At 42.1% G+C, this 15,848-nt stretch overlaps 1 protein-coding gene across 4 annotated transcripts in view; it reads left to right on the plus strand.

Annotated features, from left to right (window-relative positions):
- The window catches only part of LOC133404934 (trichohyalin-like), a 42,945-nt gene that overhangs the window by 23,355 nt on the left and 3,742 nt on the right, over positions 1-15,848 (plus strand). For 2 of the 4 annotated variants that reach the window (XM_061681466.1, XM_061681467.1), the window contains exons 12-18: positions 1,654-1,765; positions 4,906-5,107; positions 6,931-7,008; positions 7,111-7,211; positions 7,361-12,391; positions 14,046-14,168; positions 14,290-14,340. In XM_061681466.1, coding sequence (XP_061537450.1) covers positions 1,654-1,765; positions 4,906-5,107; positions 6,931-7,008; positions 7,111-7,211; positions 7,361-12,391; positions 14,046-14,168; positions 14,290-14,340 — 5,698 coding nt within the window. Of the gene's footprint in view, positions 1-1,653; positions 1,766-4,905; positions 5,108-6,930; positions 7,009-7,110; positions 7,212-7,360; positions 12,392-12,494; positions 14,169-14,289; positions 14,341-15,848 lie in introns of those variants that run through there. The other 2 variants (XM_061681468.1, XM_061681469.1) reach the window with 2 other exon arrangements.

The raw sequence follows: 15,848 nt of genomic DNA on the forward strand, positions 1-15,848 counted from the left end.
ACGCATCATCTGGTCACCTAGGTCCATTTGTTCTAGCGGGCACTGTTCCACTGTTGCCATTGTCTTTGTTCCTTGTTCCGTCAAGTAAAAACTGTTGAATTGGCCATAAAATGCAGAGGAAACTCCATCCTGTGGTGTCCTAGCCAATACCAGCTGTAGCGACACCCCCGACTAGGAGGAGAACTGGAGCACATTTTATAAACAGTGCGCTCAAGTATAAAGGGAAACTGTCCGCGAGATAGCCGCAGTGACGTCAGCGCGGTCGGCGTGAGTATAAAGAAGCTTTAATGCCGAAGCGTAACGGGACATTACGCTGCTCAGCTAGTCAGTCAAACCCTTACTCTGCGCAATGGCATTTTAGGCCAGAGCATAAACTTCATCATGTGTGGAACTATTTCAGCTCAACAAACAGCCAAGATGTAGTTTGTGATGTTTGTGGAAAAGGGGTGTGGAATACAGCGTATGAGGCATTTAAGATGAGGCGGACAGAAGTCGAGAGCACAGTGTCAGGTACTGCTGCTGGTAGGGTACCAGGGTAAGGGTCTGTGGCTGAATCCAGGTACAGAGGGAGAAGCTGTGGAGCTTTAAGTGGCACTCAGCGCTGTTACTGCTGGAGTTGTTTAAATGAATACGATTATGAAATAAGTAATGAAATTAATACATGCATCAACAAATATGTGTATCACTGACATAATATCACATAGGCAAAAAATATGTATTGATGCACTTTTGCAATTACTATATCTTGACATTTACTTCTTCATCCATCCATCCATTTCCTTTACCGCTTATCCTCACTAGGGTCGCGGGCGTGCAGGAGCCTATCCCAGCTATCTTCGGGCGAGAGGCAGGGTACACCCTGAACTGGTCGCCAGCCAATCACAGGGCACACGAAACAAACAACCATTCACACTCACAATCACACCTACAGGCAATTTAGAGTCTCCAATCAACCTACCACGCTGTTTTTGGGATGTGGGAGGAAACCGGCGTGCCTGGAGAAAAACGCATTTACTTCTTTATTTATTTAAAAAATTACTGCCAATTTCAATTGTCACGCAGTATTATAAAACCGCAAGGGTCTGACTGCTACCTCAATAAATTACTGATTTTTTAATAAATGATAATAATTGAATAAATGATAACAATAATGAAGTCGCTGATGGTGTAGTGGTGTACTCGCCTGACTTTGGTGCGGGCAGCGTGGGATTGGTTCCCACTCAGTGACGGTGTGAATGTGAGTGTGAATGGTTGTCCGTGTCTATTTGTGCCCTGCGACTGACTGGCGACCAGTTCAGGGTGTAGTCCGCGTTTTGCCCGAAGTCAGCTAGGATAGGCTCCAGCACCCCACGACCCTAACCAGGATAAGCGGTGTTGAAAATGGATGGATGGATGGATAATAATAATGAATGAATTACTTATTGTCTTGTATTTTTTATGAAAGCTATGATTTGACATGCCCTTTCATTTTTATTTAATTTTTTTTTTTTTTAGATCTACTTGACACATTAGGCGTATTTGCACTAAGTATTGCATCAGTATCGCCAATACCAGCTTTAATTTTACTCCCTATCAGCTCTGAGCCGAAAGGAAGTCGTGTTACCGAACATTATTAATTAGTTGTCTATCATTTGGAATTTTCTTTATTTTCAGAGATTAAGCAGTATGCACGGGACATAGGCATAGATCCAGAGAGAGAGCCAGATCTTATGTGGCTTGCCAAGAAGGCCATGGCTGAAAAACTGCCTCCAGGATGGTTAGAGCGGTAAGTAACTGAGGTGATTCAGGCCTCCTTTTAAATAATTTGCTGTTGACATAATCAGTAAAATGGCGGCACTGTGGTCGACTGGTTAGCACATCTGCCTCATAGTTCTGAGGACCTGGGTCCTCTGTCTGGACTTTGCATGTTCTCCCCTGTGTGGGTTTTCTCCGTTTTCTTCCCACAGTCCAAAAACATGCATGGTAGGTTAATTTAACACTAAATTATCCGTAGGTGTGAATGTGAGTGCAAATGATTGTTTTTCAATACAGTATGTGCCCTGCCATTGGCTGGCAACCAGGTAAGAGTGTACCCCGCCTCTCGCCCAAAGTCAGCTGATAGGCGGCAGACCACACCACCCTAGTGAGGATAAATGCCATCCATCCATTTGCTGAGCCGCTTCTCCTCACTCGGGTCGCGGGCGTTCTGGAGCCTATCCCAGCTATCTTTGGGCAGGAGGCGGGGTACACCCTGAACTGGTTGCCAGCCAATCACAGTGAGGATAAATGGTTCAGAAAATTGATGAATGGATGATCAGGAAAAGAATGTGTGATTTTACTACAGTTACCTTATATTGCAAGACTGACTGACATGAAGGACTTTCTGAAATTAAATTATGTTGTCCTTGTGAGAACGTTCTGAACTATGGAAAGTTTAGAACTAAACTTATTAGATGCAGAGCATATACAGTAAACTATTATAAACTCACTGTCATTCATGCTGGAAATATTTAAAGTTAAATGTTAAAATGGTTATTTAACATGCAACGCCCAATTTCAATGACGTTAGAGCATTGTTTAAAATGTAAATAAGAACAGAATATAATGATTTACATATTGTTGTTAACCAATAGTCAATTGAATACACCACAAAGAGAAAATATTTTATGTTCAAACTGATGGACGTTATTGTTTTTTTAATTTATTTTTGCAAATATCTTTTCAATTTGATGCCTGGAACACATTCCAAAAAAGCTGAGACAGGGGGCAACAAAGACTGGGAAAGTTGAGGAATGCTCAAAAACACCTGTGTGGAATGTTCCACAGGTGAACAGGTTAATTGGAAACAGGTGAGTGTCATGATTGAATATAAAAGGAGCATCCCTGAAAGGCTCAATTGTTCACAAGCAGCAAGGATGGGGCGAGGTTCACAGCTTTTCGAATAACTGTGTGAGCCAATAGTCCCAACAGTTTAAGAAAAATGTTTCTCAACGTGCAATTGCAAGGAATTTAGGGATTTCATCATCTACTGTCCATAATATCATCAAAAGATACAGAGAATCTAAAGAAATTGCTGCACGTAAGCGGCAGTACCTTAAACTAACATTGAAAACCTGTGATCTTCGATCCCGCATTAAAACCAGCATTATTTTGTAAAGGATATTGCCACGTAGGCTCAAGAACACTTAAGAAAACTGTTGTCTGTTAACACAGCTCGTTGCTACATCTGCAAGTTAAAACTCCACCATGCGAAGTAAAAGCCATACACTGGATATAAGATGGACCTTTTTTCAACAGACGAAATAATCAATACCTGCTCTACAAAAGTACATTTGAAAGAATGTTTGTCGTAGAAGGCGTACATATACTAGGAGTCCTGTCAGACTGTACTGTGCAAGTTTGCCAGGTCACCTGACTAATAATGAAGTTATTTTTTAAAATTACACTGGTCTCAAAAGTTTGCAGGCATCTACCAGGAATCTAGCCTTTTACTGAAGAGGTTGGATATGTCAGAGCAGACCAAAGGCCCAATACAACGTTAAGGGAGCCATGGGCAATATTTTTTATTTTTCTAGGGAAATGTTTACTGAAAACAATATGATTCAACAGGGTGACAGATGAAGGGATGAAGAGTCAATAGGAAGGAGCGCAATGAGGGATGGTTTGGACTGATGGAAGGCGGAAGTTCAGTAAGAAAGAAGGGAAAAAGGTTCAGGAGGTTCAACAGTTTTGCATTGCATATAACAGGATTGTTAAAATATGTGAACACATTAATTAAACAGGCGGCACGGTTGACGACTAGTTAGAGCGTCAGCCTCACAGTTCTGAGGACCCGGGTTCAATCCCCGGCCCCGCCTGTGTGGCGTTTGCATGTTCTCTCCGTGCCTGCGTGGGTTTTCTCCAGGCACTCCGGTTTCCTCCCACATCCCAAAAACATGCATTAATTGGAGACTCTAAATTGCCCGTAGGTGTGTATGTGAGTGTGAATCGTTGTTTGTTTGTATGTGCCCTGCGATTGGCTGGCAACCAGTTCAGGGTGTACCCCGCCTCCTGCCCGATGACAGCTGGGATAGGCTCCAGCATGCCCGTGACCCTAGTGAGGAGAAGTGTGTCATAGTGTTCACATAACAACATTATTTTCTTTAACATATTTCACACATTTCATCAGTTGCAAGTTGAAATGCATGTTGTCCACCCCAGTGGACATGTCATTAACTCCTTGCAGAATGCATAACAAAAATGAAGTTCAAACATTTTTTTTCATGCGTAAAGAATAACAAAAACACTTGGGAAAAGAAATCCTGACGTAGGTTCTCATAATTCATGCATGAAAGAGCATGCCGCTGTCCCAGCTTTTTTTTTTTTTTTAAATGTGTTGCAGGCATCAAATTCATAATAAGTGAATATTTTCTAAAAAAAAAAAAAAACTATCAGTTTTGGCATTCAATATCTTGTCTTTGTTGTGTCGTCAGATGAGTATAGTTTGAAAGGGATTTGCAAATCATTGTATAGTATTCTGTTTTTATTTACTTTTTACACAATGTCCCAACTTCATTGGAATTGGGGTTTATTGATTGTACCTGAAAGTTGGGAAATGGTCAGACTGGTCCATGCTCACCTCTCTTCAAGCCATTTGAAATTATTATCTACATCCATGTCGGGGCCAGATGTCGTGCCAGTACATCTTTATTGTCTGTACCCGACAGATTTACACTTTGACCTGTATTCCTTACTGTTAATCAGTAATCATTTGTTGATAATACATTAGTGACATCTGCAACAATTTTGTAGTTAATAACAGAAAACTCAACCTACGGGTAGTTGAGCTAAGGTAATAGGGACAGTCTTAGCCAGTATTGATTTTACAATCATCAATGAAAAATCCCTGCTCATTTATATCCTCTCTTCTGACTTTAATCCTTCCAGAGAAGATGAGAGTGGGAACATTTACTTTCATAACTGCCAGTTAGACACATGCATCTGGGAAGACCCCTCAAAAATGCACTATAGTCAGCTGGTGGTTCAAGAGCGTGAGCGTATCCAGTGCATAGCTGTTGGTGGGGCCTCTGTGGTGAAGAAGAACAAGAGGAAAGTAAAAGAAAAACAGGAGGAAAGAAAAAGGGCAAAGGTAGCACTCAAAACACAGGAAGTGTGTTGTTGTTAGTACACACTGAGGGTAACCAAAATACACTCCTCTCCATATGTGTTGGTATTGGTACACTGAGGTCATGCCTTTATTTTTGCTGTAGAATGAAAATTTTCTGGTTTGAATCAAATGAAAAATCACATCCAGATTGGTGACACAACTTAGAAACACATTTTTGTTTGAATCCACCAATTTTTTTAAACAGGTAAAAAGTATTGGCGCATGTAACTGACAGTTGTGTTTTGCTTCCCAGATGCCTCCAGTGGAATTAATTATTCAGACAGTAAATACCACTGATAGCCTACACTCAGTTTCAGATTTGCGATGAATACTACAGTATACTAGTAACCAACATTAAAACCGGGCAGCTGTTTAGGACTGAAAAACAAGCATTTGTGAAGCTGAGAGAAAAGCCATTGCACAAACACTGGCGATATCCAAGACAACCATTTGGAATCTGTTGAAGAAAAAAATAGTGGTACAATGTAACAATTGTCAAACAGGTAGACCAAAGAAAACAACAGTTGATGCGCTGTAGGTGTTGCACAAAGAAAATTTGCAGAAAATTAAACCATTAATATTAGGAAGGCCAGGCAGGAATGTGCCAAAAACCTAAGACATGCCTCAAAGGCTTTATGGACTGATGAAACAGTCTTTTATCAAAGTGATGGATAGTTTAAGATCAAAGAAAGAAAGGTGTGTTCATGATCCCAAACATGCTATCTCATCTTTGAAGTACCATGGAGGTTATGGCTTGGGCCTGACTGGTTTCTTCTAGGACAGGCTAATTAATCTTTATTAATGTAATACAGCAAAAAGAACTCCAAAGTCTACAGAAACCCTTTGTCTGAATGAAAAATCATGATTGAAATCATTTGAATTAGATTTATTTAAACAACAACTGGAGTAAGTAATTTCATATACCCATCAGAACATACTCGCCCATGGACCATTCAGTGTTTTGTAACCAGCCAATTTTTCGCCATCAGACTCATCACTGTTTACAACTTCAACTGCACCTTCACTATTGTCATTTGTCTCATATGGCTTAAACCGGTCATCATCATTGGTGTCAGTCCCACGTTCTGTCTCGATTTCAACGGAAATATCGCTGATTTCGTTGTTGAAGTCACTGGCACAGTCTTCTACGCGTTCGTCCATGCTTGTTTACAAGCGACGGCCACCGCTCCCTCTGGTGAAAGCATTCAACCGCTGACGTCACAACATGGCCGTCGGATTTTGAGGTGGCTTTTTGAATGCCCAGACGGTGATTTAGTTATTATCATCAGACTCGACGAAGGAATAGCCATGCGTCTCATATCATGTGAATTATTTTTGTTGTTGTTTTGTTTTTGTTTTTTTATTCGCTGAGTTTTTTAGGAAGTCATCGCTTCTTCACTTTAAAGCATGCATTTTACTTGCTAAAGTGGAGACTGAAAGGAGGAACCCCAAAAGAAACAACTGAAAGTATGGTAAAAGTCTTCACTTTAAGTTGTGTATTTGATCCTGGGATCAATACCTAGGGTGTTGAAAGCTGAAAAATGTATCTCCTATCTGATACTCTTCTTTTAATGTCAAATCCAAATGTAATCAGTCTTCAGGGAAATTAAAGCAATTGGCCCTACTATTCCAATACGTTTAGAGGAGAGTGTATGTAAAACATGCTGATGGTTGTGCATTGCTGTGAGAATTATTACTTAATCTATGATGTGTAAGTCTACAGTGAACAGCAGGAAAATTAATTTGATCTGATGCAATTCACCTTATGACTGTTGATGTCTGTCTGTCTGTCTGTGTGCGTGTAGAAGAAGAATTCATGCAGTATCCGTGCGGATTTAGCAGAAGAGATTACAAACACAATTACTGAATCACCACAGAAACCGGTACATGCACTTGAGTTCCATATGCACTCTGCTTTAGCCGTTTTTTTTCTTTGAGTTGAACGAATATAAGCGAGGAAGGTTATTTTGTTTTATCTCCAAAAGCTGTTGGGAGAACTGCTGGATTCTCATCATAATTTGGCAACAGATATGGAAAAAGCCATGAAAGAAGAGGAAAAAAGTGAGAAGGCTGGGATTCCTATCAGGTCTGTTTATGGAAAGGTGTAACTGTGACAAAGTTTGTGTTAATTCATGTACAATATAAGTGTTTTTTGCTGCTGTAGATATCATGTTACTCATTTTAATACATTTACATTCGAAGTAAATTAATTAACGCCGGCTTCCTTTTCTTTAGGTGTAGTAAGCATGCAGATAAACCACCTCCTCTAAAGAGTGACAAATTTGATACACAATTATCTAAAGCTTCAAATTTTGAGAGCGGAGTGAAAAAAAATCTAAGCTATGAAATTGTACCAGAAAAGAAGATGGGAGAGAAGGAGGAGACATACAGGACTGAAAAAGAGCAGGGTGATCTGAAACAGAGAAATGTAGAGAGAGAAAAGAACAGCAGGAAAGTTGATATGGAGGGGAATGACAGAGAGCATTTAATTAGGGAGGGGGAGACAAAAATGCATACTCTCCAAAAGGAGACGAAGAGAGAGGAAGAGGTGGAAGTGTGGCAGTTGAAATGTGAGATGGAGATGAGAATGCTTCCCCCCCAGAAAGACCTCAGCATAGAAGTACTCAAGTGTTTGACTGGAGAGAAAGAAACGCAAGGACGACTCCATGAGGAACAACTGAGGACAGACGAGGAAGAGGTGAAGCTGTTGAATAAGGAGAGGGTATTGAGAATCTGCCGCTACCAGGAGCAGCTGAAGAGAGAGGAAGAGGAGGAGATGGAGAGATTGAGACTCGAGAAGGAGAAAAGACTACTCTACTATGAAGAACAAAGGAGAGAGGAACAGGCAGAGGCAGAGCGCTTAATTAGGGAAAAGGAAAGAATAGAGCACTACCAGATGGAACTAAAGAAGGAGGAAGAAAAGGAGGTGGAGCGCTTAAAGAGGGAAATGGAAGTTAGAACATGTCTCTATAAGAAGCAACTAAGTAGGGAAGAAGAGAAAGAGGTGCAACAATTTAAAAAGGAAAGTGAGAATAGAAGACATTTCCTGCAGGAGGAGCTAAAGAAAGAGGAGGCGGAGGAGGAAAAGCAAGTGGAGCAGTTGAAGAAGGACAAAGACCTGAGAAGACAGATTTACCTAGAAGAACTGAGGAAAGAGGAAGAGCAAGAAGTTGAACAGTTAAAGAGGGAAAAAGAAAAAAGAATGTGCCTCCTGAAAAGAGAGGACAATATAGAGGTGGAAGGATTCAAGAGAGAGAAAGAGATTAGAACAATTCTCCGCTTGGAGGAAAGGAAGAAAGAGGAGGAGGAGGCAGATAAGTTCCAACAGGACAAGGTGACCAGATTGTATCTTTTTCAGAAAAAGATGATACAAGAGGAAGAGGAAGAGACTGAACGGTTGAAGAAAGAAAAGGAGAAGCAAATATGTTTCCACCAGGAGGAGCTAAAGAGAGAGGAAGCGGAAGAGTTGGAGCGATTGAAGGCAAAGAAAGAGGCAAGAATGTGTCAGCTCTGGGAACAGCAAAGGAGAGAGGTACAGGAAGAGGAGATGTTGAAGAGGGAGGAAACAAGAAAAAAAGCAGAGATTGAAAAAATAATGCCACTCTCACAGGAGGAGCTAAGGGGAGAGGAAGCGGTCAAGGCAGAGCAGCTGATGACGGACAAGGAGAAGAGAATGGCTCTCCTTTTGGAGGAGCTGAGGCGGGAGGAAGATGCCGAGATACAACGGTTGAAACAGGAGGAGTCTAGAATTCATCTCTGCCATGAAGAGCTAATTCAAGAAGAAGAGGAGGTGAAGCGGTTGAAGACTGAGAAGGTGGCAAGAATGCAGTGTCGCCAAGAGGAGCTGAGGAGAGAGGAAGAGGCAGCGGTTGAGGAGTTGAAGAGGGAGGAGACAAAAATAAGGATTGAGATTGGCCTTTGCAAGGAGAAGTTAATGAGAGAACAAGAGGAGGAGGCTGCGCAGTTAAGAACAGAGACTGAAATAAGAATGTGCTTATCTCGGGAGGAGCTGAAAAGAGAGGAAGAGGAGGAGGTGAAGCGGTTGAAGACTGAAATTGAAATGAGAATTCAACTCCGCCGGGAGAAACTGAGGAGAGAGGAAGAGGAGGAGGTAGAGCAGTTGAAGCGGGCGATGGAGGCAAGAATGTGTGACCACCAGGAGAGGCTTAGACAAAAGGAAGGGGACGAGGTTGAGCAGTTGAATACTGAAATGAAGGTCAAAATGGAACTACACCAAGTGAAGCTAAGAAGGGATGAAGAGGAGGAAGCAGAACAGTTGAAGACAGGGAAGGAGGCTAGAATGCGTCTCTATTGGGAAGAGTTAACGCAAGCGGAAAAAAAAGAGGTGGAAGAGTTGAAGAGGAAGGAGACAAATTTGAAGTCTGACATGGGGATGAGGATACAGCTCTGCAAGGAAGGTATCAGGAAAATGGAAGAGGATGAGGTAAAGGGGTTGAAGACACAGAAGGAGATAAGAATGCGCCTTTGCCAGGAGAAGTTGAGAAGAGAGGAAGTGGTGGAGGTGAAACAAATGAAGACAGCTAGGGAGACGAGAATACGTCTCCGCAGGGAGGAGCTGAGGAGGGAGGAAGAGGAGGCCGTGAAGCAGTTGAAGGCAGAAAAGGAAATCAAAATGCATCTCAACTGGGAGGAGCTGAGACGAGTGGAAGAGGAAGACATGGAGCGCTTCAAACAAGATAAAGAGACGAGAATGCGTCTCTGCCGGGAGGAGCTAAGAAGAGAAGAAAATGAGGTGGAGAAGTTGAAGGAGGAGGAGAGGAAAAAAAAGAAAGATCTTGAGATGAGATTGCGTCTTTGCCAGCAGGAGCTTAGCCGTGAGGAAGACGAGGAGGTGGAGCGTTTGAAGACCGCAAAAGAGACGAGAATGAGCCTGTGCTTGGACGAGCTGAGGCGAGAGGAAGTAGAGGAGGCAGAGCGTATAAAAAGGGATCTTGAGAGGAGAATGCATATTCACCAGCAGGAGCTGATGAGAGAGGAAGAAGAGGAAATTGAGCATTTGAAGACTGTGAAGGAGGCAAGAGTGAAACTCTACCTAGAGGAACTAAGCAAGGAGGGAAATGAGGAGTTTGAGTGTTTGAAGAGAGAGAGAGAGATGCAACTGTCCTTCCATCGGGAAGATCTGAGGAGAGAGGAAGAAGAGGCAGTACAGCGTCTGGAGAATAAAAAGGAGAGCAGAATACAGCGCCACCTGCAAGAGCTTAGAAAAAAAGAAGCAGAGGAGGTCCAGCAGTTTAATAAGAAGAAGATGCGATTAAAGACAGAGATGGAGAAAAGAATGTGCCTTTTCCAGGAGGGGCTTAGAAGAGAGGAAGAAGAGGTTGCAGAAAATTTGAAGAAAAAGAAGGCGATTACAATCAGCATTTACCAGGAGGAACTGAGGAGAGAAGAGGAGGAGGAAGTGGAACGTATGAAGAGGGAAAAAGAAAGTAGAATATGTCTCTGTCAAGAGGAACTGAGGAAGGACGAAGAGGAGGAGACACAGCTTTTGAAGAGAGCGAAAGAGGCAAGAATCTGTCAGCAAAAGAATGAGCTGAAGAGAGAGGAAGAGGACCGCTTAAAGGAGGATAAATTGAAGAAGATGCGTGTGCGGCAGGAAAAGCTGAGGAGAGAGAGAGAAGAAAATGTGGAGCGGTTGAAGAATGAAAAGGAAACAAGATTGCGTCTCTGCCTGGAAAGGGAGAAGGACAAGAGAACGATGCGCCAGGGGGAAGTAATCAAAGAAGAGGATGAAGAGTCGCTAGCGAGGGAAAAGGAGAATCAGCTAAATGAAGAGGCTGAACCACTCAGGAGGGAAAAGCTAATGCATTTTTGCAAAGGCCTGAGGAGAGAGCAACAGGAAGAGGGCACTGAGCAGTTAAAGAAAGAGAAGGAGAATCCACAAAGAGAGGATGATGTGGAGCCGCTTGAGAGGGAAAACGGAACAAAATGTCTTCTCCAGGAGAAGCTGCGGCCTGTCGAGGAAGTGTTGAGTGACAAGAGAACATGTCTCCGTCAGGAGAAACTGATTTCAAAGAGCAAGGGGGAGACATTGAACATGAAGAGAACATGTGTGCACCAGGAGGAACTGAGAGAGGAAAAGGTCTCAGAGTATTTGAAACGAGAGAAACAGAAGCCATTGCATCTCAATCAGGACAAAGTGAGCATAGAGGAAGACACTGAACAATTAAAGGAGACAGAGAAGAGAACACGTCTTCGCCAGGAGGAGCTGATGCGAGAGGAAGAGGATGTGATAGAACGACTGAAGAAGGAAAAAGAGCAAAGAACACAGCACCGCCAAGAGGAGCTGAGGAGACAGGAAAATGAGGAGGTGCAGAGGTTGAAAAGGGAAAAGGAAACAAGAATTATTCTCCGTCAGGAAGAGCTTAGGAGTGAGGAAGAAGAGAAGACACAACTTTTAAAACAGGAGAAGGAAAGAAGAACATGTGTCCGCCAGGAGCAACTGAAGAGAGAGGAGGAAGATGAGGTGGTGCGGTTTAAGTGGGAAAAGGAGAAGAGAACACGTCTTCTGCAGGAGAAGTTGTGGATAGAGGAAGAAGAGGAGAGGTTGACCCGAGAGAAGGAGAAGCGAGCACGTTTCCGTCAGATGGAGCTGATTAGAGAGGAAGAGGAAGAGCGGTTGAAGAAGGAAAAGGAGAAGAGAACACGTCTTCGCCAGGAGGAGCTGAGCAAGGAGGAAGAGGAAGAGGCTGAAAGGTTAAAAAGGGAAAAGGAGAAGAGAATGATTTCACACCAAGAGGAGCTAAAGAAAGAAGAAGAGCAAGAAGCAGAAGGGTTAAAAAAGGAAAAAGAAAAAAGGATGCATCTTCTCTTGAAGGAGCTCAAGAGGGAGGAGGAGGAAGAGCGGTTACAAAAGGAGAAGGAAAAGAGGATGCGTCTCTGTCTGGCTGAGCTGAGAGAGGAAGAGGAGGAGATGTTGAGATTAAAGAGGGGAAAGGAAACGAGAATGCGGCTCTGTCAGGAGAGATTAAGAAGAGAGGAGGAGGAGGAGGTAGAGAGGTTAAAAAGGAAGAAGGAGAAGAGAATGCATCTTTGGCAGGAGGAGTTGAGGAGAGAGGAAGAGGAGGAGTTGGAGCAGTTAAAGAATAAAAAAATGTCCCTCTTCAAATTGGATTTGGCATGTGAAAAAGAGGAGGAGTTTGAGAGATTAATTAACAAGAAAGGAAAGAGAATGCGTCTCTGTCAAATGGACCTGAGAGGAGAAGAGGAGGAGAAGAAACTGAAGATGGAGTACAAGGAAAGGCTGAAGTAGGTTATATATATTCAAAATTCCATGTTAGACGCTGTTTTTAAGTTACTACCGCAGAATCGCAACACCCCTGAGAGAGTGTGTGTGGTGTTCCTTTTCCAGCGTTTTCCAACCTTTCACCACACCTCCTAACAAAAATGCCACAAAAAAGTATACATGTAAATACTGATATTCTAATCTTGTTTCAATTTACTCACAAATTGACTTACTCAATGTGAAATGTGGGCCTGCTTAATTGAACACAATGCTGTACTCAGGAAGGATGCACAGGTTTGTGGTTCCCTCTCACAGCTAATGGAAGAGCATTCTGCTTCTTTTCTGCCTGTTGCAACACTGTTCGTCACTGGTAGGGATGGGCATCGAGAACCGATTGGAACCGGGACTAACATTCCGGCTCTCCCGGAATCGTTCAAACTTAAAACTTTTGGTTCCCAGTTTCAATGCCTACCGTCCGCCGACCCTGAAGAATAAAGTGGCGAGAACCAATGAAGAAGCGGCAAAGACCAATGAGCAACGCGCACGAAGACATGCTTGTGCCCAATTGCGGCGGCAAACAAAAGGGTGTCTTAACTTTGTTAAAATAAATGACCAGCCGCCTCAGTGCAACACTTGCAATAAGATTATATTGTGCAAAGGAGGCTTTCACGACGTGTACAAGTCTGACGTGCTCCCTCCCGCTCCGAGCCTCAGCCTACACCGCACGGAACTTCAGTGAAGTCAAACTGGGTGAGTGAAACAATAAAATACGTCTATGCCAACATTGAGGCATCTCACAAGTTAATGGGTTGCTTTCATTTTTGCACTGATGGTTTTTAACGTTTATTTTAGTCATCAAACAGACGTAAGAGCTGATGACAGAAAAAAAAAAGCTTAACATTGAGCTAAAACTTCACCAAAGGTCAAACAAGCAACTTTCCATCACAATAAATTGGGACAAAATTCACAAACACAAACCTTCTGCCTTATTAGTGGGTAGGTCAAGGAATCAATTCCATTCATTACTCTCTTTCTGTTAACGTTCGTTTTCAAAATTCCGGTGTTGTGTTAAGTTACTTTTCATGCCAAAAGGCTGAGTTCCGGTGCGTACCCTTCAAAATAAAAAGATACAAGCTTAAAACGAGAAGTCAAGTTAAACCTAGCACATAGAAACCATTTGACGTGGTAAAACAGTCCCAAATAACTATTTTAACAATGCTATATTTAACTTTTTACAAACATTAATTAATGAATATTAAGTCAATTAGGTTAGTTCCACACACATTGCCTTTTAGTTCACAGGTTTGATATTGATACTGGTTATAAAGAACCCAAGTCAAATGTTCATTGTAGTTTATGCTGCGGGCTGTTAAGAAAATGGATGTTCATAATTTGGACACCCTTTATTTAAACCATACAATTTTCTTTTGGACCCAGCCCCCTAAAATAATCGGAATTGAAAATCATTTGGAACCAGAATCGAAACGAGGAACCAGAGTTGTTCATATTCAAACGATGCCCACCCCTAGTCACTGATAGATAGATAGATAGATAGATAATAGGTGCCACAAAGATTGGATAATGTTAAACAGAAGATACATGTGGAGACTACAATACATTACGGTTACAAAAAAAAATTAAGTATCTGATCAATATCCAATCCGTACACCACCTGAGGGCTTTGCGGCAGTGTCTCCTGGCCAAGAGGCGAGAAGAGGAGGCATTGTTGATGTCTGACCCGAAGGAGGAATTAACAGAAACAGTCCAGAAGGAGAGAGAAGAGCAGCAACTTAAGATCAGGTCAGACACTACAAATCCAGCAGTTAAAAAAAAGCTTTAAATGCACATCTAGTTTGAAAAAAAAAAAAAACAGTACTTTGTGTGTGTGTGTGTGTGTGTGTGTGCATGTGCGTGCATACAGGCAGGACCGTGAAGCCGTTCTCAGGGCACTTTGCAGCACACTGGAAGAAAGGTCAGTAGAACATACAGGCAGAAGGCTCAAAGGCAGCAAAACAATATGTGACCTTGATACAGTATATTAATGGTCTTTAACAGGTATTAAGACAAGACCTCCATGTGCTACCACAACGGATGAAATAGAAAAGGCCATTTTATGCCGAGTAGCTCCTTTTTAGGGGCTCAAAACTATTTGGACAATGGTAAAAATAACCATACAGTCCCCTCCGAAAGTATTGGACCTGCAAGGTCAATTCCTTTGTTTTTGTTATATACTGCAGACATTTGGGTTTCAGATCACGAAGATAATATGAGACAAAAGTTCAGAATTCCATCTTTTATTTCATGGTATTACATTACGTGAACAACTCAGGACAGAGCTCCTTTTGTTTGAACCCAACCACTTCTCAAGTAAGCAAAAGTATTGGAACAGGTGACTGATGGGTGTTTCTAGTTGCTCAGGTGTTGCATTTTAGATTGATTGCTTAAACATTAGATAGTGCTTGTTTTTGGCTTTGGGTTTCACCTGTAAAAACTGCATTTGCTACGAAGCAAAATAAAGACCAGAGAGCTGTCTGTGGGAGAAAAGCAAACCATTTTGAAGCTCAGAGGGAATGTCAATCAGAGCTATTGCACAAACGTAGGGCATAGCCAATACAACAACTTGGAATATCCTGCAAAAGAAAAACTACTGGTGTACTCACCAACAGAGAATGGCTGCTTCTGGAACGTACTCACTAGTCTTTATTGATGATGCAACTCATGATGCCAGCAGCAGAATGAATTCTGAAATCTACAAAACCATTTTGTCTGGCAATTTACAGAAAAATGCATCCAAACTAATAGGGAGAAGCTTCATCATGCCACAAGACAATGACTCAAAACATACTGCCTACACAACAAAGGACTTCATCAGGGGGGAAAAGTTGAATGTCTTAGACTGGCCTAGTCAATCACCAGACCTTAACACAATAGCGCATGCGTTCTACCTGCTGAAGAGGATACTGAAGGGAGAACCCCCCCCCCCCCCCCACCAGAAACAAACAAACTGAAAAAGGCTGAAGTAAAGGCCTGGAAAAGCATTTTAAATGAAGAATGCAACAGTCTGATGACGTCAATGGGTTGCAGGCTTGATGCAGTTATTGCAAGGGTTATGCCACCAAATATTAAATGTTATTTACTTGAAGTTAATTTAATAATGTCTGCTCCAATACTTTTGCTCACCTGATAAGTGGGTGGCTTCAAACAAAAGGTGCTCTGTCCTGAGTTAACATATCTAGACTTAAATACCATGAAATAAAAGCTGGAATTCTGAATTTTTGTCTCGTATTCATCTTTTGATCTGAAACACAAATGGATGAAAAGAGCGTGTGAAAAAAAGACTGGGAGAGGTTGATAGAGATGCTATATTTAAGTACAGCAAAACCAGGGCACATAGAAAGGTAGCGGACAAACACCGAACATAGAAAACAGACATTAGTGACAAGAGGATAATATGGTGTGTGGTGGTGGTTTGCAGTGCGC

Source organism: Phycodurus eques, chromosome 7, assembly GCF_024500275.1.
Source record: "Phycodurus eques isolate BA_2022a chromosome 7, UOR_Pequ_1.1, whole genome shotgun sequence".
Classification (NCBI taxonomy): domain Eukaryota; kingdom Metazoa; phylum Chordata; class Actinopteri; order Syngnathiformes; family Syngnathidae; genus Phycodurus; species Phycodurus eques.